Raw genomic sequence first — 26,932 nt, forward strand, 5'->3', positions numbered from 1 at the left:
TGAACAACAGGGTCTGGTAGACTAGCTGTATTATTAATCTGAGATAAACAACAGGGTCTGGTAGACTAGCTGTGTTATTAATCTGAGATGAACAACAGCGTCTGGTAGACTAGCTGTATTATTAATCTGAGATGAACAACAGGGTCTGGTAGACTAGCTGTATTAATCCTAGATGAACAACAGGGTCTGGTAGACTAGCTGTATTATTAATCTGAGATGAACAACAGCGTCTGGTAGACTAGCTGTATTATTAATCTGAGATGAACAACAGGGTCTGGTAGACCAGCTGTATTATTAATCTGAGATGAACAACAGGGTCTGGTAGACCAGCTGTATTATTAATCCTAGATGAACAACAGGGTCTGGTAGACTAGCTGTATTATTAATCTGAGATGAACAACAGGGTCTGGTAGACTAGCTGTATTATTAATCTGAGATGAACAACAGGGTCTGGTAGACTAGCTGTATTATTAATCTGAGATGAACAACAGGGTCTGGTAGACTAGCTGTATTAATCCTAGATGAACAACAGGGTCTGGTAGACTAGCTGTATTATTAATCTGAGATGAACAACAGGGTCTGGTAGACCAGCTGTATTAATCTGAGATGAACAACAGGGTCTGGTAGACCAGCTGTATTATCCATCTTAGATGAACAACAGGGTCTGGTAGACCAGCTGTATTAATCTGAGATGAACAACAGGGTCTGGTAGACCAGCTGTATTATCCATCTTAGATGAACAACAGGGTCTGGTAGACTAGCTGTAATATTAATCTGAGATGAACAACAGGGTCTGGTAGACTAACTGTATTAATCTGAGATGAACAACAGGGTCTGGTAGACCAGCTGTATTATCCATCTTAGATGAACAACAGGGTCTGGTAGACCAGCTGTATTATCCATCTTAGATGAACAACAGGGTCTGGTAGACCAGCTGTATTATCCATCTTAGATGAACAACAGGGTCTGGTAGACCAGCTGTATTATCCATCTTAGATGAACAACAGGGTCTGGTAGACTAGCTGAAATATTAATCTGAGATGAACAACAGGGTCTGGTAGACTAGCTGTATTAATCCTAGATGAACAACAGGGTCTGGTAGACTAGCTGTATTATTGATCTTAGATGAACAACAGGGTCTGCTAGACTAACAGGTATCAAGTGTACTCCATCAAGAATCCAGTTTTCAGCTAAATGTTTATTGTATTCCCCCCAGATATTGTTTTGAGCATACGGTGCATTCGGAAAGTATTCAGACCCCACATTTTGTTACGTCACAGCCTTATTCTAAAATTGATCAAATAGTTTTAAAAACTGAAATATCACATATACAAAAGTATTCAGACCCTTTACCCAGTACTTTGTTGAAGCATCTTAGGCAGTGATTACAGCCTCAGGTCAAATCAATATGAATTTGTCACATGGGCCGAAAACAACAGACCTTACCGTGAAATGCTTAACCAACAATGCAGTTCAAGAAATAGAGTTGAGAAAAGATTTACTAAATTTAAAAAAATAACCCAAGAAAATGACATAACAATCACAAGGCTATATACAGGGGGTACCAGTACCGAGTCAATGTCCAGGGTTACACGTTAGTCAAGGTAACTTGTAAAGTGACTTCTTGGGTTTGACGCTACAAGCTTAAAACACTTGCATTTGGTAATTTTTTACCATTCTTCTCTGCAGATCCTCTCAAGCTCTGTCAGGTTGGATGGGGAGCATCGCTGCACAGCCATTTTCAGGTCTCTCCAGAGATGTTAGATCTTCACCCCAGTCTGAGGTCCTGAGCGCACTGGAGCAGGTTGTCATCAGCGATATCTCTGTACTTTACTCCGTTCATCTTTGCCTCAATCCTGACTAGTCTCCCAGCCCATGCCGCTGAAAAACATTCCCACAGCATGATGCTGCCAACACCATGCTTCACCGTAGGGATGGTGCCAGGTTTCCTCCAGACGTGATGCTTGGCATTCAGGCCAAAGAGTTCAATCTTGGTTTCATCAGACCAGATAATCTTGTTTCTCATGGTCTGAGAGTCCTTTCTGTGCCTTTTGGCTAACTCCAAGCAGGCTGTCATGTGCCTTTTACTGAGGAGTGGCTTCCGTCTGGCCACTCTACCATAAAGGCCTGATTGGTGGAGTGCTGCAGAGATAGTTGTTCCTTCTGGAAGGTTCTCCCTTCTCCAAAGATAAACTCTGGAGCTCTGTTAGAGTGACCATCAGGTTCTTGGTCACATCCCTGACCAAGGCACATCTCCCCCGATTGCTGTGTTTGGCCGGGCGACCATCTCTAGGAAGAGTGTTTGTTGTTCCAAACTTCTTCCATTTAAGAATCATGGAGTTCACTGTGTTCTTGGGGACCATTAATGCTGCAGACATTTTTTGGTACCCTTCCCCAGATCTGTGCCTTGACACGATCCTGTTTCTGAGCTCTACAGACAATTCCTTTGATCTCATTGCTTGGATTTTGCTCTTACATGCACTGTCAAATGTGGGACCTTAAATATACAGGTGTGCCTTTCCAAATCATGTCCAATCAATTTAATTTACCACAAGTGGACACCAATCCAGTTGGAGAAACATCTACATGATCAATGGAAACAGGATTCACCTGAGCTCAATTTCAAGTCTCATAGAAAAGGGTCTGAATACTTATTTAAATAAGATATTTCAGTTTTTTAATACATTTGCAAAAATGTCTAACTTTGTCATTATGGGGTATTGTGCGTAGATTGTTGACGAAAAAAATAATTTAATCTATTTTAGAATAACGTAACAAAATGTAGAAAAAGTCAAGGGGTCTGAAAACTTTCCGAATGCCCTGAATATTATGAAAATATGTCCTTGTTTCTAGTGCTCTAACATTCAATCAACATGGCGGGAATATTTCTCCTCATCAAAGAGCTCAACATACTTACATTACACACACATGTGCATTGCTGTGGACTGATCGGTGGGCCTGATAATGTTTAAACCACAGAGAAGCCTGGATAGATCATAGATGATACATTCTGGACACATGAGTTCCCTGCTGGGTAAACATGTTGTCTAGCAGAGCTATCAGACCCTACATTCAAAAAACACAAGTTGCATTTAAACTGAGACATAGCGATATGACGTTGCCACGACCAGCAGAATGAACCACAGAATGTGTAGATAAGCGCGGAGCAAGACGTTGAACTCACAGAGTATCTGTTCATGTGTAGGGTGTGCTTCACATCAGAACATGCAGAGTTTAACCTCATGCTTCAATGCTCTTAGTTGTTGTGGAAGTCGACCCGACACGGCTCTCCCTTTAAGCAAATATACACTGCAGATAATACTAAATTAAATATGTGTTACATTTTTGTCCCATGATATTACAGTCTACCATACAAAATGCTGGTCAATTGGGTGAAGTCCATTCAGTGTTGCTGTCCTGGTTTCTGCACATTGCTGTAAAGTGTTTGTACCTCAGGAGGGCCCAGTGGTTCAACCTGCTAAAGACAAGACATTACAACATTCAAATCATCATTTAATAAAGCTAACAATCCTAACTAATACATTCATTTCACAGGAAGTACCTGAGTTGAATCATCTTCTTTTGAGGATATCCATCTCTGGACCTTGATGATGGCCATTATGGTAACTGCCAATCCAACACAGACAATCACTGATAGAACAGCAACGGTCCTGACTGATAATGCTGAAGCTTTGCCGTCCTTCTCACCAATACCTGGGACACACAATCTGGGTTACCCTCTCAGAGCCAAAAAGACAATATTCCCTCACCAGTTACATTAGACTGCAATACATTTGGTCTAATGTGATCATTGTTTTCAACAGTCAACATTACTCTGTGGCAGTTACCTTTTATGTACCATGACTCCTATGGGACTCCCAATCATGGCCGGATGCGATACACATGTATCATATCGTTCAAACAAAAGTCTTTGCAGCCAAGATTATAATAAATAGTTCCAAGTAGATGTTTGCAGTTCTAATTCCAAAAAGAGTCCATGTAAAAATATATCCACAGGGAAAAGCACACGAAGGATATCAAAGCTTTATGCTTAGTATTTTCATTTATTTACAGCCAGTTTATCAACACCCAACGTTTTGACTAGGATGTTTTTGTTGTTGAAATTACTTATTGACTTAGTCATCAAAACAAGACCTAGTGAAAACATTGGGTGTTGATGTGTTGTCTCTAAATAAATAAAATACTAAGTATAGAAATTTGACATCCTTTGTTTGATTTTCCATGTGAATATACACTGCTCAAAAAAATAAAGGGAACACTTAAAAAACACAATGTAACTCCAAGTCAATCACACTTCTGTGAAATCAAACTGTCCACTTAGGAAGTAACACTGATTGACAATAAATTGCACATACTGTTGTGCAAATGGAATAGACAAAAGGTGGAAATTATAGGCAATGGTTCTGCAGGTGGTGACCACACGCCACTTCTCAGTTCCTATGCTTCCTGGCTGATGTTTTGGTCACTTTTGAATGCTGGCGGTGCTCTCACTCTAGTGGTAGCATGAGACAGAGTCTACAACCCACACAAGTGGCTCAGGTAGTGCAGTTCATCCAGGATGGCACATCAATGCGAACTGTGGCAAAAAGGTTTGCTGTTTCTGTCAGCGTAGTGTCCAGAGCATGCAGGCGCTACCAGGAGACAGGCCAGTACATCAGGAGACGTGGAGGAGGCCGTAGGAGGGCAACAACCCAGCAGCAGGACCGCTACCTCCGACTTTGTGCAAGGAGGTGCACTGCCAGAGCCCTGCAAAATGACCTCCAGCAGGCCACAAATGTGTATGTGTCAGCATATGGTCTCACAAGGGGTCTGAGGATCTCATCTCGGTACCTAATGGCAGTCAGGCTACCTCTGGCGAGCACATGGAGGGCTGTGCGGCCCCACAAAGAAATGCCACCCCACACCATGACTGACCCATCGCCAAACCGGTCATGCTGGAGGATGTTGCAGGCAGCAGAACGTTCTCCACGGCGTCTCCAGACTCTGTCACGTCTGTCACATGTGCTCATGTGCTCAGTGTGAACCTGCTTTCATCTGTGAAGAGCACAGGGCGCCAGTGGCGAATTTGCCAATCTTGGTGTTCTCTGGCAAATGCCAAACGTCCTGCACGGTGTTGGGCTGTAAGCACAAACCCCACCTGTGGACGTCGGGCCCTCATACCACCCTCATGGAGTCTGTTTCTGACCGTTTGAGCAGACACATGCACATTTGTGGCCTGCTGGAGGTCATTTTGCAGGGCGCTGGCAGTGCACCTCCTTGCACAAAGTCGGAGGTAGCGGTCCTGCTGCTGGGTTGTTGCCCTCCTACGGCCTCCTCCACGTCTCCTGATGTACTGGCCTGTCTCCTGGTAGCGCCTGCATGCTCTGGACACTACGCTGACAGAAACAGCAAACCTTTTTGCCACAGTTCGCATTGATGTGCCATCCTGGATGAACTGCACTACCTGAGCCACTTGTGTGGGTTGTAGACTCCGTCTCATGCTACCACTAGAGTGAGAGCACCGCCAGCATTCAAAAGTGACCAAAACATCAGCCAGGAAGCATAGGAACTGAGGAGTGGTCTGTGGTCACCACCTGCAGAATCACTCCTGTTTTGGGGGGTGTCTTGCTAATTGCCTATAATTTCCACCTTTTGTCTATTCCATTTGCACAACAGCATGTGAAATTTATTGTCAATCAGTGTTGCTTCCTAAGTGGACAGTTTGATTTCACAGAAGTGTGATTGACTTGGAGTTACATTGTGTTGTTTAAGTGTTCCCTTTATTTTTTTGAGCAGTGTATTTTAAACAATGTGTGATATCGTATCATATAGTATTAAACAATGACAGAGGTATTGCAGAATGACTGTACAATATCAACATGAGGTTCAGCTTCTAACCTCACGGGTAGATCCTTAAATGAATGCAAGAATGGGACTTACATATGTCCTCCATGGGTTGAGAGATGGTCTGTGTGCTGACGTGGTTGCTGCCGGTGCATTGGATAGTCCCGTTGCCATTGGAGATGATGATGTTGACCCCAGACAGAGACATTAACTGTTGTGACAGTGTACACTGACCGCTGTCACAGACAGACAATATCCAGCCATCTTTAACTGAACAGTTCACTGTGACGTCACAGAGTCCCACACTTGTGTTGAAGAGAGATGTGACATCCATGACTGGTTTGGGAACATGATCTATAAGAACCAATGGAGTTGGGAAAGAGATACCTACATTCATGAGTGGTCTAGAGACTACAGTTGCATTAAAGAAACAAAAAGAAGACTGCCAGCACAAACAAATCACAAAACTCACCCAGCACTTTTAGTCTGTATGTGATAGTTGAAAATGTCCAGTCTCTCTGATTAATTGCACTTCCAGTGTACATTGTACTGTCTGTCTTCAACAGATTCTTTATACACAGAGAATGGTTCACAGAGTTATAATCCACCTTTTCCTTGTATTTAGGAGAGATCTCTTTATCATCAACTATTATATCACTGCCCGTCTTCCATTTAAGTCCCTTGAGAATCTCAGGTTCTGCAACAGCCAGACATATTGAACCCCCCTTCAACCCATACTGGTCCACTGAAGGTTCTGCCCTGATTCCTAATGAGAGAGGAACAGGTTCACATTTAAATCAAACATTGTTAGCTGGAATGCTGGACAAGATTTGAGTCAGTCCTGATGTGGGCGGCAGTAACCCAAGGTCTTCTTTTGAAAAGTATTTTACCAGACTCAGGACATAACCCTTGCCCAGTAATTATAGTTTACAGTTATATTATATAGGAAGTTGCCTGCACCAAATAAATGTTTATTCTTATGTGATATAGTTACAACTTTTACGATCTCTAATAAGGTGTTAAGAAGAAGAACAAGGATCACTCAAATATGTTTTGAAGTAAAGTATCTCATCTATGGTTGGTGTTCAGATCATTCATGTTCAAAGTATCTCATCTATGGTTGGTGTTCAGATCACTCATGTTCAAAGTATCTCATCTATGGTTGGTGTTCAGATCACTCATGTTCAAAGTATCTCATCTATGGTTGGTGTTCAGATCACTCATGTTCAAATTATCTCATCTATGCCAATCTATGGCTTGTGTTCCAAAAGGATGAATAATTAGTCTTACAACAGGATTCCCAGTAGCTACCTCCAAGTCCAAGAGGTATACCTCCTTTAACTCTACAATTCATTACATGTAAAAGTTATGTAGAGTTCAGATACCTGTGATGATTTCCAGCCAACAGATGTGTAGCAGAAACAGAGTTTTCATTTCAAAATATAGATTAAGTTAGACTTCCTGTCTCTATCGAAATGATGAGTCCGTGTGGTGGTAAACTACAAATAGTATGCCTTTCAGGAAGTAAATAGGTGCTCTCTCAGAGTAGGACATAGACCGTGGCTTACTAAACTCCCCTTCCCCCACAAAGCATGTTCTATAGAAGAGCTTGTGGTTGTTCAGAAACTAGGTGGTTTGTGTTGTGGAGGTTTGATTGAAGGTAGTCCTTAGTGATGTGTTAAAAGCAGACACACTGTACTGAGCATTGTTAAATATGTTAACATCTGAAATAGTGTAGTTAGTTAGAACTATGATGAATAACTAAATGTATTTATCAATCTGACTCCATTATCATGTGACTAAATGTAATAGGCCCTATGTGTCTCTGCCGGAACATCACACACACATTCTGTAATCTAATTATCACATTCTGTCATCTAATTATCACATTCTGTCATCTAATTATCACATTCTGTCATCTAATTATCACATTCTGTAATCTAATTATCACATTGTGTAATCTAATTATCACATTCTGTCATCTGATTATCACATTCTGTCATCTAATTATCACATTCTGTCATCTAATTATCACATTCTGTCATCTAATTATCACATTCTGTCATCTAATTATCACATTCTGTCATCTATTTATCACATTCTGTAATCTACTTATCACATTCTGTAATATAATTATCACATTCTGTCATCTAATTATCACATTCTGTAATATAATTATCACATTCTGTAATCTACTTATCACATTCTGTCATCTATCATCTAATTATCACATTCTGTAATATAATTATCACATTCTGTAATATAATTATCACATTCGTACATGTCAGTTTGAAGACCACAGAGGATAAGCGGCCAGCTCAACAGACGGATTTGACCCAGTCTCTCTAAAAAGGGAATTCAATTACACATACAACACAGCAACACATGTCAAACTGTTAATCTTTTCATGAGCTATTGACATAATCCATGCATGACAATAAAAAACTCATACAATTACATTCACAACGTCAGGTCCAGTTTTAATCACTTTCAACCTTGAGGGCTGCGAGAAATTGGAGTCGTCTCACTGTGAGGGGCGGAGTCTCCACCAATATAATAATGGGAGCGTGAAAGTTTATATGAATGAGATGTTTGGCAACTTGGGAAAGCAGTACGCCCATATCCCCATAGAAACTGTGTTTCACCATTCATTTCAGATGTGTACGGTGCTGGTTAGCTCCGTCTCCCTCGCTCTTCCCTTCATACATTATCCCAGAAATCCTAGACCCACTCCAATTTGCATACCGCCCTAACAGATCCACAGATGATGCAATCTCTATTGCACTCCACACTGCCCTTTCCCACCTGGACAAGAGGAACACCTATGTTAGAATGCTATTCATTGACTACAGCTCAGCGTTCAACACCATAGTGCCCACGAAGCTCATCACTTAGCTAAGGACCCTGGGACTAAGCACCTCCCTCTGCAACTGGATCCTGGACTTCCTGACGGGCTGCTCCCAGGTGGTAAGGGTAGGTAACAACATATCCGCCACGCTGATCCTCAACACGGGGGCCCCTCAGGGGTGCGTGCTCAGTCCCTTCCTGTACTCCCTGTTCATTCATGACTGCACGGCCAGGCACGACTCCAACACCATCATTAATTCTTAGGGCTAGGTGTCCCGCTAGCGGTGGAACTGGAGGGCGTGCAATTAAAGTAAATAATCATATGGATATTAAACATTTATGTACATACAAGTGTCTTATGTCAGTTGAAAGCTTAAATTCTTGGTAATATAACTGCACTGTCCGATTTACAGTAGCCATTACAGCGAAAGCATGTCATGTGATTGTTTGAGGACGGCGCCCCACATGAAAATATTTTTCCACCGGCACAGGTTTCATAAATTCACAAATAGCGATTAAATATTCACTTACTGTTTGAAAAATCTTCCTCTGATTTGTCATCCAAATGGTCCCAGCTATTTCATGTCGTGTCGTTTTGTTAGATAAAATCCTTCTTTATATCCCAAAAAGTCTGCTAGTTGGCTCCATTGATTTGAGTAATCCACTCGTTCAACATGCAGAGAAAGGAATTCAACAAATCAACCCCTGAACTTTGTTAAAACAAATCAAAATACATTTCTATTGACTCCTCAGATACCCTAAAATGTAATCAAACTATAATATTTCATACAGAAAGAAGTATGTTCAATAGGAAAACGATATTAGCAGGTGCGTCTTGTCTTCATCGCGCTCACATACACGAATTTCCAATAGTGTGTCCTAGTACTAAAACTCATTATTCTTACTTGTTTTGGAAGAAACAAGCCTGAAACCTTGAACATAGAGTGCTGACACCATGTGGAAGCCATAGGAATTGCATATTGGGAGCTAGATTTAATTATTTCCCTATACTTTCCACTGGGCTTTCAAAAAAATAAAAATCAGGTTGGTTTTTCTTTGGATTTTCTCCCACCATATTTATTGTGTTATACTCTCATACATGATTTTAACATTTCTACAAACTTCTTTCCAATGGTTCCAATTATATGCATATCCTGGCTTCTGGGCCTGAGCAGCAGGCAGTTTACTTTCGGCACGTCAGTCAGGCGGAAATTGAGATGAAAGGACCCTAGCCTGAAAAGGTTTGTCGATGACACAACAGTGGTAGGCCTGATCACCGACAACAATGAGACAGCCTATAGGGAGGAGGTCAGAGACCTGGCCGTGTTGTGCCAGGACAACAACCTTTCCCTCAACGTGATCAAGACAAAGGAGATGATTGTGGACTACAGGAAAAGGAGGACTGAGCACGCCCCCATTCTCATTGACGGGGCTGTAGTGGAGCAGGTCGAGAGCTTCAAGTTCCTTGGTGTCCACATCACCAACAATCTATCATGGTCCAAGCACACCAAGACAGTCGTGAAAAGGGCCCGACAAAACCTATTCCCCCTCAGGAGACTGAAAAGATTTGGCATGGGTCCTCAGATCCTCATCTATGCATAGTCACTTTAATAACATATTACCTCAATTATCTCGACTAACCGGTGCCCCCGCACATTGACTCTGTACTGGTACCCTCTGTATATAGCCTCCCTATTGTTATTTTACTGCTGCTCTTGTCACGCCTGTTCCCGCTCTTTCCCCAGGCGCTCGATTGCGCCAGGCTCCCCATCATTGCGCCACCATCATTACGCACAACTGCCTTCCCCCTGTTACGTGCATCAGAGATTATTGGACTCACCTGGACTTAATCACCTCTGTCATTACCTTCCCTATATAATCACCTTATAACCTTCCCTATATCTGTCTGGTTCCCCACTCTATTCCCTGCTTCAGCATTAATTGTTGTTTGTTGTTGTTTACACGCGTGCTGACGCTGTTCATGTTTTGTTACCTGTCTGTTCCTGAATAAATGTTGACTCCCCGTACCGGCTTCTCATCTCCAGGGTCGGTCATTACAGCGCTTTAATGATTGTTACTTTTATTCTTATTCTTTTTTTAAAAGTATTTTTTAACTGCTTTGTTGGTTAGGCCTTGTAAGTAAGCAGTTCACTGTAAAGTCTACACCTTTTGTATTCGGCACATGTGACAAATTAAATTAAATGTTAAATGTTTTATTTGATGTGAATAATGATCAGACTAGACGTCTCTGTGGTCTCAGTGTGGTGGGGCGATTGCATCCCTTTTGACACACACACACACACACACACACACACACACACACACACACACACACACACACACACACACACACACACACACACACACACACACACACACACACACAGAGACACTGAGACGAGACTTCCTGGGGGCTTTGTGGTTCGGAGGAGGAGTTACACGAGGCAATAAACTGCAATACTAGGCGACAGCATTCTGACATAAGAAGACAGATTTCATCTCTCATTTCCAAATGGAATATGAATATTCTTAGGTTTCTTCTCATTCCATAGCTAGGTATCAACACAGGTAACATTCATTATATTAATTATATTGTGTTGAGGAATCTCTTTTGATTTTGGACTTGACCTCTAGAAATAATCATGTATACACATAACATGGGTAAATGGAAACGTTTTGACTTCAGGCAGCAAATGACGTACTGACTCAACATGTACAGTTGAAGTCGGAAGTTTACATACACCTTAGCCAAATACATTTAAACTCAGTTTTTGACAATTCCTGACATTCAATCCTAGGAAAAATTCCCTGTTTTAGGACAGTTAGCGTCACCAATTTATTTTAAGAATGTGAAATGTCAGAATAATAGTATAGAGAATAATTTATTTCAGCTTTTATTTCATCACATTCCCAGTGGGTCAGAAGTTTACATACACTCAAATAGTATTTGGTAGCATTACCTTTAAATTGTTTAACTTGGGTCAAACGTTTCAGGTAGCCTTCCACAAGCTTCCCACAATAAGTTGGGTGAATTTTGGCCCATTCCTCCTGACAGAGATGGTGTAACTGAGTCAGGTTTGTAGGCCTCCTTGCTTGCACATGATTTTTCAGTTCTGCCCACACATTTTCTATAGGATTGAGGTCAGGGCATTGTGATGGCCACTCCAATACCTTGACTTTGTTGACCTTAAGCCAGTTTGCCACAACTTTGGAAGTATTCTTGGGGTCATTGTCCATTTGGAAGACCCATTTGCGACCAATGTTTTAACTTCCTGACTGATGTCTTGAGATGTTGCTTCAATATATCCACATAATTTTCCGCCCTCATGATGCCATCTATTTTGTGAGGTGCACCTGTCCCTCCTGCAGCAAAGCACCCCCACAACATGATGCTGCCACCACCTGGCTTTATGGTGGGGATGGTGTTCTTCGGCTTGCAAGCCTCCCTCTTTTTCCTCCAAACATAACTATGGTCATTATGGCCAAACAGTTCTATTTTTGTTTCATCAGACCAGAGGACATTTTTCCAAAAAGTACAATGTTTCTCCCCGTGTGCAGTTGCAAACCGTAGTCTGGCTTTTTATTATGGCGGTTTTGGAGCAGTGGCTTCTTCCTTGCTGAGCAGCTTTTCAGGTTATGTCAACATAGGACTCGTTTTACTGTGGATATAGATACTTTTGTACCCGTTTCCTCCAGCATCTTCACAAGGTCCTTTGCTGTTGTTCTGGATTGACTTGCACTTTTCACACAAAAGTATCCTCGAGGAGGCAGAACACGTGTCCTAAATAGAGGGGTTTGACGGCTGTGTGGTCCCATGGTGTTTATACTTGCTGTAACGGTACTCGTCCTCGTCTGATGACGAGTATGAAAGATCGGACCAATGTGCAGCGTGGTAAGTGTCCATTTTAATGAAAACAACTGAACACTGAATGACAAAACAAAAAGAGAATGACCGAGACTGAAACAGTTCTGTATGGACAAACACAGACACAGAAAACAACTACCCACAACCCATAGTGGGAAAACAGGCTACCTAAGTATGATTCTCAATCAGAGACAACGATCGACAGCTGCCTCTGATTGAGAACCATACCAGGCCAAACACAGAAATACAAACATAGAAAAACAACATAGAATTCCCACCCCAACTCACGCCCTGACCAAACCAAAATAAAGACATAAAAAAGGAACTAAGGTCAGAACGTGACACTTGCGTACTATTGTTTGTAGAGATGAACATGTTACCTTCAGGCATTGGACACGACTTGTGGAGGTCTACAATTTAATTTCTGACGTCTTGGCTGATTTCTTTTGATTTTCCCATGATGTCAAGCAAAGAGGAACTGAGTTTGAAGGTAGGCCTTGAAATACATCCACAGGTACACCTCCAATTGACTCAAATGATGTCAATTAGCCTTTCAGAAGCTTCTAAAGCCATGACATCATTTTCTGGAATTTTCCAAGCTGTTTGAAGGAACAGTCAACTTAGTGTATGTAAACTTCTGACCCACTGGAATTGTGATACAATGAATTATAAGTTAAATAATCTGTCTGTAAACAATTGTTGGACAAATTACTTGTGTCATGCACAAAGTAGATGTCCTAACCGACTTCCCAGAACTATAGTTTGTTAACAAGAAATGTGTGGAGTGGTTGAAAAACAAGTTTTAATGACTCCAACCTAAGTGTATGTAAACTTCCGACTTCAACTGTACATTAATGACTGTCAGTGAAATGGTAAATGTGATCTTGGTCCTCTCTCATTAGGAATCAGGGCAGAACCTTCAGTGGACCAGTATGGGTTGAAGGGGGGTTCAATATGTCTGGCTGTTGCAGAACCTCCTGAGATGATCAAAGGACTTAAATGGATGAAGGACAGTGATGTAATATTTGGAGACAAAGAGATCTCTCCTAAATACAAGGAGAAGGTGGACTATAACAATGATAACCATTCTCTGTGTATTGTTGAACACAGACAGTGGAATTTACATGATAAACTACCGAATAAATTGTAAAGAGTCAACGACTACATATAGACTGTTAGTGGAGGGTGAGTTTTGGAAGGTTTCAGTTCTGGTAATTTGCTGGATTCCAGTGGATTCAATGTAGAATTGCAGCTTCAGCCTTCAACATGTAGGATGATTGATACATTTGTCTTTGGGTCCATCTCAACAGTCAGTCACCTTTCCTTATCTCCTCTCCTTAATTTACACTGATGAAGTTGCATCAGAATTCAGAGTTGCATTATGGGTGAATGCAATATGGTGGACACCTTAAAAATCTCCAGATCAGTAATGCATATAGGCCCAATATTTATTTTTCTCAACTCTTATTTGGATCTTAAAACTGTCTCTTATAGATCATGTTACCAAACCAGTCATGGATGTCACATCTCTCTTCAACACAAGTGTGGGACTCTGTGACGTCACAGTGAACTGTTCAGTTAAAGATGGCTGGATGTTGTCTGTCTGTGACAGCGGTCAGTGTACACTGTCACAACAGTCTCCGTCACTAACCGGTGGTAACATGACCATCTCCGTATTGACTGGAAGGATCCAATGTACCAGCAGCAACCACGTCAGCACACAGACCATCTCTCAACCCATGGAGGACTGTAAGTACCATTTAGCCTCCACCTTCACTGTATACCTCCATCACTGTTTAATAACCTACTAATAATATCATATGAATTCAAGTTTAATTCATTGGTATGAAGAATAAATATGAACCGTTTTTATTATAAATTCAGTTGTAATTCCTCTCCAGCTATAACATGGTAATAATTCTGCTTATGTTAAACTATCGGTCTATGATGATTATTTGACCGAATCTATTGTCATTGAAGTAATTCTACAAGGATTAAACTGTCTGTTCTCTGTGTGTGACAGGTAGTGGTGAGAAGGATGGACAAGCTTCCGTAATTCTAGACGTCATTATGGGTACTGTTATTGGTGGATTACTCTTAGTTGGTGGGTTAGCTGTGTTTTGTGGGGTTTCGATACATCAAATATGCCAGAAGTCGGGCAACTCCTAAATAACCATCACTATAAAAGTTACTTTCTCTTTCATTCATTTATAAATACATTATAACTACAAAAAAATGAAGAATACAAATGTTATTGTAATATTTAATGTTTTATCTCTAAGCAGATCATTGTCAAAGTGCTTACAACTCACCTGAGACACTTCCTGTCTTGGTAACTGAGAGGAAACCAGCAGATCTCAGTTGAAACAGGAAGCGCATCACCAGGTCTAAGGACCGCAGAAAAGGACTTCCTCTGAGGTCACATCATACAGTCATTGGGTTACATTGCACAGAAACTTTGGGACATTTCACTATGGCCTATGAACTACATAGATCTGAATTGGACAGGTATTAGCAATATCCCACTGGGCAAAGACTGGTGAATCAATGTTGTTTCCACCTCATTTCACCCCCCAAAAATCTATGTGATGACGTTGAAAACAGATTGAATTTGCAAACATGTAATCGACGTAAGGGAATTTCATATTCTTTCACCCAACTTTTAACCGAAATCCAATGACATGGTAAAATGTTTTGTTGATTTCACGTTGAAGTCATGACAACTCAACCAAATGTAAATCAAAACAAGACGTTGAACTGACGTCTGTGCCCAGTGGGATGTTATCAGTTTGCTAGATTGAATTTCCACCATATTCAATACTACACAAGGGGCTTGGAGCATGGAGTTAATTTGGGATCGGGCATCCCGCAAAATGCAAGAATTTCCTTGTAAATGGAAGTGGAATGGAAACGGTAGCTTACATGTAGGCTGCTTCTACTACCATGACAGGCCATAGACTGTTTAACAGCGTGCCTTACAGCTACTGCAAAATCCCTCGCCCATCACTGTCATGCATACCTGAAACTGAAATATATAAATATTTGTTTCTGCCATGTTTATACCTGTATAGATAAAAGTAACCGTTATATATATTTTTTAAACTGAAGCCTGGCTTTATAAAACTGAAATATAGTTTCTAGAAAAGACAACACTTGAACAAATCATAAGGTTTCAACTTTGATTGTGTTGTTGTATTGTTGTTGTTGATGTTGTATTGTGTTGTTTTATATTTTGTTGTGTTGTGTTGAATTGTTGTGTTGTATTGTATTGTGTTGTGTTGTATTGAATTGTTGTATTTTGTTGTGTTGTATTGAATTGTTGTATTTTGTTGTGTTGTGTTTAATTGTTGTGTTGTATTGTATTTTGTTGTGTTGTGTTGTTGTTGCTGTTGTTGTTGTGTTGTATTTTGTTGTGTTGTATTGTGTTGTGTTGTATTTTGTTGTGTTGTATTTTGTTGTTGTTGCTGCTGTTGTTGTTGTGTTGTATTGTGTTGTGTTGTGTTGTATTGTGTTGTATTTTGTTGTGTTGTATTGTTGCTGTGTTGTATTGTATTGTGTTGTGTTGTATTTTGTTGTGTTGTATTGAATTGTTGTATTTTGTTGTGTTGTGTTGAATTGTTGTGTTGTATTGTATTTTGTTGTGTTGTGTTGTTGTTGCTGTTGTTGTTGTGTTGTATTTTGTTGTATTGTGTTGTGTTGTATTTTGTTGTGTTGTATTTTGTTGTTGTTGCTGCTGTTGTTGTTGTGTTGTGTTGTGTTGTATTGTGTTGTGTTGTATTTTGTTGTGTTGTATTTTGTTGTTGTTGCTGCTGTTGTTGTTGTGTTGTATTGTATTGTATTTTGTTTTGTTGTATTGTTGTTGTATTGTGTTGTGTTGTATTGTGTTGTATTTTGTTTTGTATGATCGATGGCTGTTTCCTCTTGGCCAGGGTTCCCTTGAAAAAGACAGTCTTATCTCAATGGGAGTCACCTGGATAAATAAAGAATAAATACTTGAACATGCTGATGTTATTGACAACTGCCTTCTGTTTGTTTAGCCTACTTAAAACAAGGCTGTAATCACATCAAGTAGGCTTGTGCTTCTAGGCCTACTGCAATGGTGTAGAATGTACCTGGCCTACTGCAATGGTGTAGAATGTACCTGGCCTACTGCAATGGTGCAGAATGTACCTGGCCTACTGCAATGGTGCAGAATGTACCTGGCCTACTGCAATGGTGCAGAATGTACCTGGCCTACTGCAATGGTGCAGAATGTACCTGGCCTACTGCAATGGTGTAGAATGTACCTGGCCTACTGCAATGGTGCAGAATGTACCTGGCCTACTGCAATGGTGCAGAATGTACCTGGCCTACTGCAATGGTGCAGAATGTACCTGGCCTACTGCAATGGTGCAGAATGTACCTGGCCTACTGCAATGGTGTAGAATGTACCTGGCCTACTGCAATGGTGCAGAATGTACCTGGCCTACTGCAATGGTGCAGAATGTACCTGGCCTACTGCAATGGTGTAGAATGTACCTGGCCTACTGCAATGGTGCAGAATGTACCTGGCCTACTGCAATGGTGCAGAATGTACCTGGCCTACTGCAATGGTGTAGAATGTACCTGGCCTACTGCAATGGTGTAGAATGTACCTGGCCTACTGCAATGGTGCAGAATGTACCTGGCCTACTGCAATGGTGCAGAATGTACCTGGCCTACTGCAATGGTGCAGAATGTACCTGGCCTACTGCAATGGTGCAGAATGTACCTGGCCTACTGCAATGGTGCAGAATGTACCTGGCCTACTGCAATGGTGCAGAATGTACCTGGCCTACTGCAATGGTGCAGAATGTACCTGGCCTACTGCAATGGTGCAGAATGTACCTGGCCTACTGCAATGGTGTAGAATGTACCTGGCCTACTGCAATGGTGCAGAATGTACCTGGCCTACTGCAATGGTGCAGAATGTACCTGGCCTACTGCAATGGTGCAGAATGTACCTGGCCTACTGCAATGGTGTAGAATGTACCTGGCCTACTGCAATGGTGCAGAATGTACCTGGCCTACTGCAATGGTGCAGAATGTACCTGGCCTACTGCAATGGTGCAGAATGTACCTGGCCTACTGCAATGGTGTAGAATGTACCTGGCCTACTGCAATGGTGCAGAATGTACCTGGCCTACTGCAATGGTGCAGAATGTACCTGGCCTACTGCAATGGTGTAGAATGTACCTGGCCTACTGCAATGGTGTAGAATGTACCTGGCCTACTGCAATGGTGCAGAATGTACCTGGCCTACTGCAATGGTGCAGAATGTACCTGGCCTACTGCAATGGTGCAGAATGTACCTGGCCTACTGCAATGGTGCAGAATGTACCTGGCCTACTGCAATGGTGCAGAATGTACCTGGCCTACTGCAATGGTGCAGAATATACCTGGCCTACTGCAATGGTGCAGAATGTACCTGGCCTACTGCAATGGTGCAGAATGTACCTGGCCTACTGCAATGGTGCAGTTTGTTATAAGGCTTAATTGATTCACTTGAAAGAAATAGCAGTTGAATTACCAGAAAATAAATACCTTTTATCAGTTCAGACAATCGAAACATCAGCTGTGTAATTTTGAGGAGAACACACCCAGGATTCCATGAGATCATGTCAAATCTAGATACGTATTAGGTTTAAAGTTCAGATACTGAACCAAAAACTCAACACGAGGCCAAACATGAACCCTCCCCAGCTATCACACTGACTGATGCAATACATTCTCTTCCACTGAATTTCTCTCGGTGAAAATAGATCATACACTTGTCAATAAAGTCGTTCAAATTAATATACTCTCTATTTCTTTTAATTTCTTTTACTATTATTCATGTATTTCTTTATTCTGCATATGGTAGCTGTGACTTCTCCATTTGTGGGGTAAAAATTTAGAAGCAATTTGTTTTACACTTAATTCCTGATAAATATTGAATGTGGCTATTAGTGCCGCTTTCATAAATATAGAGGAAGGGTGACTTTGTTACCTCTACTGCGTGTACTGTGGTGCTCCCGGTCCTCAGACCTCTTCCTGCTAGTATAATAACAATACAATGAATATCAATATATCATTCTGTGTTACTTACATTTTTTTGCATATCCCTACTTCCCCTGAGACACTCTCAGAGAGTTGGGTCATGGCTAGGGTAATGACAATATCATCTATCATTTCTAATTACCAGGTCTGTCTTGAGGACAAAATATGTTCAATGTAATTACACAAAAAAGAAGAAGAACAAAGAAGAAGAACAAAGAAGAAGAAGCGGTAAAAAACTAAATCCACAAATCCCAGACTTCAGCTTTAGTTCAACACTATCCTGAAAAAAAGGAACAACTTACTCTATTAAAAGGAAACATGGCAGACATCTATTTTATTGTCTTTGGCAAACTCAGGTGTTACAGATGTGTGACAGGCACTCTCTAACCAACTCTAGTGCATACCAGAAGTGTGCTTACAGAATCATTCTGGGCAGGGCATACCAGATATGAAGATGCTCTGACTTCAATCACTGCCCTCACTCCAGGAGTGCAAAAATCACTGAAGTTGGAGACTTATATCTCCCTCACTAACTATAATAAGCATCAGCTATCTGAGCAGCTTACCGATCGCTGCTGCTGTACATAGCCCATCTGTAAATAGCCCATCCAATCTACCTACCTCATCCTCATATTGTTTTTATTAACTTTTTTTCTCTCTTTTGCACATCAGTATTTCTACTTGCAGATCATCATCTGCACATCTATCATTCCAAATGTTAATTTGCTAAATTGTAATTACTTCGCTACTATGGCCTATTTATTGCCTTACCTCCTCACACCATTTGCAAAAAACTCTAGATAGATTTTTCTATTGTGTTATTGACTGTACGTTTGTTTATGTGTAACTCTGTGTTGTTGTTTTTGTCGCACTGCTTTGCTTTATCTTGGCCAGGTCGCAGTTGTAAATGAGAACTTGCTCTCAACTGGCCTACCTGGTTAAATAAAGGTTAAATATTTTTTTTTTTAAAGAGAGACTGGACTTGGGCCTGGACTTTGGGCCTGAACTTTGGGCCTGGACTTTGGGCCTGAACTTTGGGCCTGGACTTTGGGCCTGAACTTTGGGCCTGGACTTTGGGCCTGAACTTTGGGCCTGGACTTTGCAGTCTCCCTGTTTAAATCCCCCTTCGGAGACTGGTTACCTGCCTGTCTATTCCACAGGCCAGGACTGAGTAAGGTCTGTGTCCTCTCTCTACACAGCCTGACCCACCTCCCGGACAAACTAGTGGCGCGTCTCCTGGTCTTCTAGTCTCCTCAAGTGACAATAAAACACTCTAGATGGCATATAGTCCTTTGCCTCTTCACAGACTAACACACTAGTCATGCTTGACCATTACCTTGTAGAGGGATATCAGGTTGTTTTCCATCAAGGCAAATGACCAGCTATCCTGTTACAGGTGTGAAAACAGAGATAACCTCCAATGATCCAGTGTCTCCTCTCTTTCAAGGCCATCTTTTTTAACCTGACCTCCTGCTGCAGAATGTACCTGGCCTCCTGCTGCAGAATGTACCCATCCTCCTGCTGCATGAAGGTACCTGGCCTACAACTGCAGAATGTACCTGGCCTCCTGCTGCAGAATGTACCTGGCCTCCTGCTGCAGAATGTACCTGGCCTCCTGCTGCAGAATGTACCCATCCTCCTGCTGCATGAAGGTACCTGGCCTACAACTGCAGAATGTACCTGGCCTCCTGCTGCAGAATGTACCTGGCCTCCTGCTGCAGAATGTACCTGGCCTCCTGCTGCAGAATGTACCCATCCTCCTGCTGCATGAAGGTACCTGGCCTCCTGCTGCAGAATGTACCTTTCCTCCTGCTGCAGAAGGTACCTAGCCTCCTGCTGCAGAATTTACCTTTTCTCCTGCTGTATGAAGGTACCTGGCTTACAACTGCAGAATGTACCTGGTCTCCTGCTGCAGAATGTACCTGGCCTCCTGCTGCAGAATTTACCTGGCCTCCTGCTGCAGAATGTACCTGTCCTTCTGCTGCAGAATGTACCCATCCTCCTGCTGCAGAATTTACCTGTCCTCCTGATGAATAAGGTACCTGTCCTCCTGCTGCAGAATATGCCTGGCCTCCTGCTGCAGAATGTACCTGTCCTCCTGCTGCAGAATGCACCTGGCCTCATGCTGCAGAATGTACCTGCCTCTGGCCTGCAGAGATAACAGGATGGGATTCTTTTTAGGCAAGTTAGATACCTGAGGCAGCTGGAATCGTAGCCAGTCCACCTCAACATGGTATGGACTCTATTCAGAGTTGGAGGTCCTGTATGTCAGTCCAGACACGATGCACTCTGATGCACTGAACAAGTTCACTGAAAAATGTGGCAAAGCTGCCACCCAGTGGTTCTCTCTGAGACACTGTAACCTCAGTGGATACTACAGTACTGTAACTGCTAACCCAGTGGATACTACTGTAACTGCTAACCCAGTGGATACTACTGTAACCTCTAACCCAGGGGATACTACTGTAACCTCTAACCCAGGGGATACTACTGTAACCGCTAACCCAGGGGATACTACTGTAACCGCTAACCCAGGGGATACTACTGTAACCTCTAACCCAGTGGATACTACTGTAACCTCTAACCCAGGGGATACTACTGTACTGTAACTGCTAACCCAGTGGATACTACTGTAACCTCTAACCCAGTGGATATTACTGTAACCTCTAACCCAGTGGATACTACTGTAACCTTTAACCCAGGGGATACTACTGTAACCTCTAACCCAGGGGATACTACTGTAACCTCTAACCCAGGGGATACTACTGTAACCTCTAACCCAGTGGATACTACTGTAACCTCTAACCCAGGGGATACTACTGTAACCTCTAACCCAGTGGATACTACTGTAACCGCTAACCCAGTGGATACTACTGTAACCTCTAACCCAGTGGATATTACTGTAACCTCTAACCCAGTGGATACTACTGTAACCTCTAACCCAGTGGATACTACTGTAACCTCTAACCCAGGGGATACTACTGTAACCGCTAACCCAGGGGATACTACTGTAACCTCTAACCCAGTGGATACTACTGTAACCTCTAACCCAGGGGATACTACTGTAACCTCTAACCCAGGGGATACTACTGTAACCACTAACCCAGTGGATACTACTGTAACCTCTAACCCAGGGGATACTACTGTAACCTCTAACCCAGGGGATACTACTGTAACCTCTAACCCAGGGGATACTACTGTAACCGCTAACCCAGTGGATACTACTGTAACCTCTAACCCAGTGGATACTACTGTAACCTCTAACCCAGGGGATACTACAGTACTGTAACTGCTAACCCAGTGGATACTACTGTAACCTCTAACCCAGGGGATACTACTGTAACCGCTAACCCAGTGGATACTACTGTAACCTCTAACCCAGTGGATACTACTGTAACCTCTAACCCAGGGGACACTACAGTACTGTAACCGCTAACCCAGGGGATACTACTGTAACCTCTAACCCAGGGGATACTACTGTAACCGCTAACCCAGTGGATACTACAGTACTGTAACTGCTAACCCAGTGGATACTACTGTAACCTCTAACCCAGTGGATACTAATGTAGCCTCTAACCCAGGGGATACTACAGTACTGTAACCGCTAACCCAGTGGATACTACTGTAACCTCTAACCCAGTGGATACTACTGTAACCTCTAACCCAGGGGATACTACAGTACTGTAACCGCTAACCCAGTGGATACTACTGTAACCTCTAACCCAGTAGTGACAAACTCCAATTCCTGGAGGGCAGTGTGTCTGCGGATTTTTGTTATTTCCTTTAAATTTGTGTCCAATAAAGACCAAGACAACCAGGTGAGGGGAGCTCCTAACTAATCAATGGCCCTTAAGTGATCAATAAGCACAAGGGAGTCTATAGTCTTGCAATAACATGCATCGTGCATGGTCTTTGAAAAGTGCAATAATGTGACGTCAACCACTAGGTGTCAGCACCTATTCACAACTGAAGTCAACTACTTTAAGAGGGGCCCAGTGCTTTCAGATCAGTGGCCCATTTGATTTATTAATTTTTTCATCAGTTCAATTGTACACTTTTGCCACAAAATGTAAATAGTAGAAATAGCTTTTTTATGATATTATGTTTTTACCATTATTTTGTTTAATAATGAGAACTGCCAAATAATGGTGGGTTGGCTACTTCCCTACCTCTGGGTATGAAGAGGTTCAAAGGTCAAGAAGGAGTTAATTTGCTGCCTGGAAATTATTTTGACAGGTCCTCTCTCAGGTTCTATAGTATCAGAACAGAATTAGGCCAATACCCGCTAACTGTTAAAATCCAGAAAAAAACGGTTAAATCCTACAACCACCTAATAGGAAGCGATTCCCAAACCTTCCATAACAAAGCCATCATCTACAGAGAGTTGGACCTGGAGAAGAGTCTCCTAAGCAAGCTGGTCCTGGGGCTCTGTTCACAAACACACTCCACAGAGCCACAGGACATCAACACAATTAGACCCAACCAAATCATGAGAAAACAAAAGGATCATTAGATAATTACTGGACACATTGGAAAGAATTAACAAAAAACGGAGCAAACTAGAATGCTATTTGGCCCTAAACAGAGAGTACACAGTAGCAGAATACCTGACCACTGTGACTGACCCAAACTTAAGGAAAGCTTTGACTATGTAAAGACTCAGTGAGCATAGCCTTGCTATTGAGAAAGGCCGCCGTAGGCAGACCTGGCTCTCAAGAGAAGACAGGCTATGTGCACACTGCCCACAAAATGAGGTGGAAACCGAGCTGCACTTCCTAACCTCCTGCCCAATGTATGACCATATTAGAGACACATATTTCCCTCAGATTACACAGATCCACAAAGAATTCGAAAACAAACCCAATTTTGATAAACTCCCATATCTACTGAGTGAAATACCACAGTGTGCCATCATCACAGCAGCAAGATTTATGACCTGTTGCCACAAGAAAAGGTCAACCAGTGAAGAACAAACACCATAGGAAATACAACCCATATTTATGTTTCTTTATTTTCCCTTTTTTTTAAACTTATATTTGCACATTGTTACAAGTGTATATAGACATACTATTTTTGGCTTTTTGGAACTTCTGTGAGTGTAATGTTTCCTGTAAAAATGTTTTGTTTATTTCACTTTTGTTTATTATCTACTTCACTTGCTTTGGCAATGTTAACATGTGTTCCCATGCCAATAAAGCCACTTGAACTGAAAACCACTAGGTGGCAGCATTGCCCATTTTTGGGGGGAACTAGTTCGGTGCATCAGAGTGCATGGTGTCTGGACTGGATCTATGTCATGGTTCCGTACCATACTGTATAGATAGATTGTTAGATTGACTACCTAGAAGTAATAATTTACATATATCACAAATAAATAAAAAAACATGGATATATTAGTCTCCAGAAATGCGAAGCATTTAAGGTCTGACATCGAGATTCATTGTGACAAAGCTATTGACTGTGGCAGGATGGGTGAAAATGGATTAGGCTACAAACACAGCTATAGGCAGTCTGACCTGTTGTGATGTATTCAGTTGGGCTGATTAGATATAATAAGAGTATATTATATCATACAAGTAGTGTAATTTGCAACTAGGTGTCAACTCCTCTGAATAGCATCATCGTTACCATAGAGATTGCTGCTTATGTTACGGCTCATGGAAAAACTGAAGAGAGATACAGGAAACACCCCGTCATTTGATTTCCAACCACAAGACCTCAATCTTCTATTTAATACAGGTACATCCTGTCATATCAAAGTATGTCATTCAATCATAAGAGAACCTCAAGTCAATCATCTACCATACTTAGCTATATAAATATATATGCATCCCGAACAGCACCCTATTCCCTATATCGAGCACTACTATGGCCATATGTAGTGCACTATAAAGGGAATAGGGTGCCCTTTGAGATGCCCAAACCCTAAAGTTAAACAAAGAAAAAAAAGTTACAGCACTTCACAAAACGTTCACAAGATTTTGTCATTTTATTACATAAGAACGTACATACAACCCAGACTTTGATTTAAAAAAGAAAAAAGTTTATAAAACTCAGCAATTATTTGACATTGTCCGTAGAAATAAACAATCCCTACAAACATTTACAATCAACTCTATTACAGAGTTGTGATTTTAACCAAGGACCCCCGCACAAGACCACATTCATTTAACCCATCTCCTTCACAGTGACCAAAATAGATCTTTACACAATTTGACCAAGTTGCGAAAACCTTCAAATTATAAGATAACAGAGGATATGAAGAGAGAATTAAGTGATTGGGTTTTAGGACTGGCTAGGAGAGGAGGGAAGGGAGGAAGGATGGGGGAGGGGTAACAAAATATTGGAAGGTCAATCTAAAAGGTTTGGTTTGGAATGTAAACACAAAAAGATAAATCAACAAAGCTTGATGTATCGATACATTGAGGGATACAAAACCCCAACTGAGAGGGACAGAGACAGAGAGAGAGAGAGAGAGAGAGAGAGAGAGAGAGACAGAGAGGGACAGAGACAGAGAGAGAGAAAGAGAGAGAGAGAGGGACAGAGGCAGAGAGAGAGAGAGAGAGAGAGAGAGAGAGAGAGAGAGAGAGAGAGAGAGAGAGAGAGAGAGAGAGAGAGAGAGAGAGAGAGAGAGAGAGAGGGACAGAGGCAGAGAGAGAGACAGAGAGAGAGAGAGAGAGAGAGAGAGAGAGAGAGAGAGAGAGAGAGAGAGAGAGAGAGAGGGGGACAGAGGCAGAGAGAGAGAGAGGAGAGAGAGAGAGAGAGAGAGAGAGAGAGAGAGAGAGAGAGAGAGAGAGAGAGAGAGAGAGAGAGAGAGAGAGGGAGGGACAGAGGCAGAGAGAGAGCCCATTCAAATGTTTTTCTGCTTTGGTGTGTTGTTTATGTCACTTCTGGTGACAAGAGGACAGAAAACAAGAGGGTGATCCATCCATCCATCTGAGAACTAAAGAGTCCTCTTTTCTCCCACTCGAAATACCTATCCCAGACCTTCTTTCTGGCCCTCTTGTTCTCTTGCCCAGATCTGAGAACTAAAGAGGCCTCTTCTCTCTCACTCTAAATACCTATCCCAGACCATCTTTCTGGCCCTCTTGTCCTCTTGCCCAGAGTGAAGTGGAGATGTGTTGCTCTGCACCTGCACACAGAGAGAAAGGGAAGACAAAGTTAAGTCAGGACAGTGTTCTCTCTCTGCCTCTCTCACACTCCCTCCGCCTTGGAGGTGGAACAGACAGACTGGCGCCTGGTGTGGAACTTTCACTAACCCCAGGCTGATAGCAATGGATCCACCACACATTCACCAACACCAGGCTGATAGCAATGAATCCATTCACACATTCACTGGCTTGGCTAATTGGCAACCATGGTGAGTGGGAGATAAGAGAGGAAAGGGGACTAGACTATTTCCCTGCATATCAATGCCCCCTTCATTTCCAGTAACAGTGCCTGACATTGCTATTTATTGCTATGAATCATCTTAGAAAATAAGGCTACATCATTGTTTTTTTTAGAGGTATGCAGTTTGTTGACACAGTTTCATTGAAGCAGTTCATTGCCATTGCCAGCCACGTCACAGCAAGTCGGTTATTATATTGGATACATGTAACGCAACAGTAATAACACAAACATAGATGACTACAGATTGGCTACATACCATTTATGGACGTTATAGGCCTATTCCTCCTCTTTAACGGCACAACCGTCCATCTTCTTGGGAGAAATTGCGTGCAAGGTCTGCATTCTTCGTGGTGGGGGGGGGGGGGGGGGGGGGAGAGAGAGAAATATTATAGCCGCTAACACCGAAATGATTAGCCTCACTGACAGCAAGACATAAACAAGAACGCGTGCAGTAGATGTATTTATGGTTACATGTAATGCAACGACATAACAGTCGAGGCGTGCACTGATATTTGGTTATATTTTGATCGTGCATCATGTAACAATGTGACGGTTAACATAAATGCTTTCCAACATCACATAGGCTATTGTTCATTTGTTAACACAGCAAAAATAAAAGCTACGTTTTCCTTTACGTACGCGTCAATTTGATACAACGGAAACTATGAGACAATGCAATAAATCCAACATAACGGGGGCGGGAGCGGGTAACCATCCTCACCTTTAGTGACAGCACCAAATCAGGCGTGGTTGTCGCTGAAGACTCGTCTTCCAGCGCGATTTGTAGGTCGAATATGTAGTCGATGACGTGTTGCAGAATTTCCACTTGGCTGACGGACTTGTTCTGTGGGATGCTCGGTACCAGCTCCTTCAGTTTGGAGTAGCAGTCATTCATATCGCACAACGCGCCCACAGGTTCCTCCATAG

At 42.1% G+C, this 26,932-nt stretch overlaps 1 protein-coding gene and 1 long non-coding RNA gene across 3 annotated transcripts; one reads left to right on the forward strand and one right to left on the reverse strand.

Moving 5' to 3' along the window:
• Positions 1 to 108: 108 nt before the first annotated feature.
• On the reverse strand, positions 109 to 7,774 carry LOC129811363 (uncharacterized). 2 transcript variants are annotated; one of them, XM_055862607.1, is made up of 5 exons: positions 7,230 to 7,774; positions 6,317 to 6,610; positions 5,941 to 6,198; positions 3,563 to 3,714; positions 109 to 3,475 (listed from the first exon to the last, which is right to left on the reverse strand). In XM_055862607.1, exons 1-5 carry the CDS (start codon positions 7,276 to 7,278, stop codon positions 3,404 to 3,406), a joined length of 825 nt encoding a protein of 274 aa, XP_055718582.1. In that variant the 5' UTR covers positions 7,279 to 7,774; the 3' UTR covers positions 109 to 3,403. The 2 variants fall into 2 exon arrangements, with proteins under 2 accessions (XP_055718582.1, XP_055718581.1); XM_055862606.1 differs by having other exon boundaries at positions 109 to 3,478; positions 7,230 to 7,772.
• A 5,633-nt stretch (positions 7,775 to 13,407) lies between these two features.
• On the forward strand, positions 13,408 to 14,409 carry LOC129812131 (uncharacterized). The gene is made up of 2 exons (XR_008752986.1): positions 13,408 to 13,619; positions 14,051 to 14,409. It is a non-coding gene; the product is annotated as an uncharacterized LOC129812131 (long non-coding RNA).
• Positions 14,410 to 26,932: the final 12,523 nt, after the last annotated feature.

The sequence above is a fragment of the Salvelinus fontinalis genome, chromosome 15, assembly GCF_029448725.1.
Source record: "Salvelinus fontinalis isolate EN_2023a chromosome 15, ASM2944872v1, whole genome shotgun sequence".
Lineage (NCBI taxonomy): Eukaryota > Metazoa > Chordata > Actinopteri > Salmoniformes > Salmonidae > Salvelinus > Salvelinus fontinalis.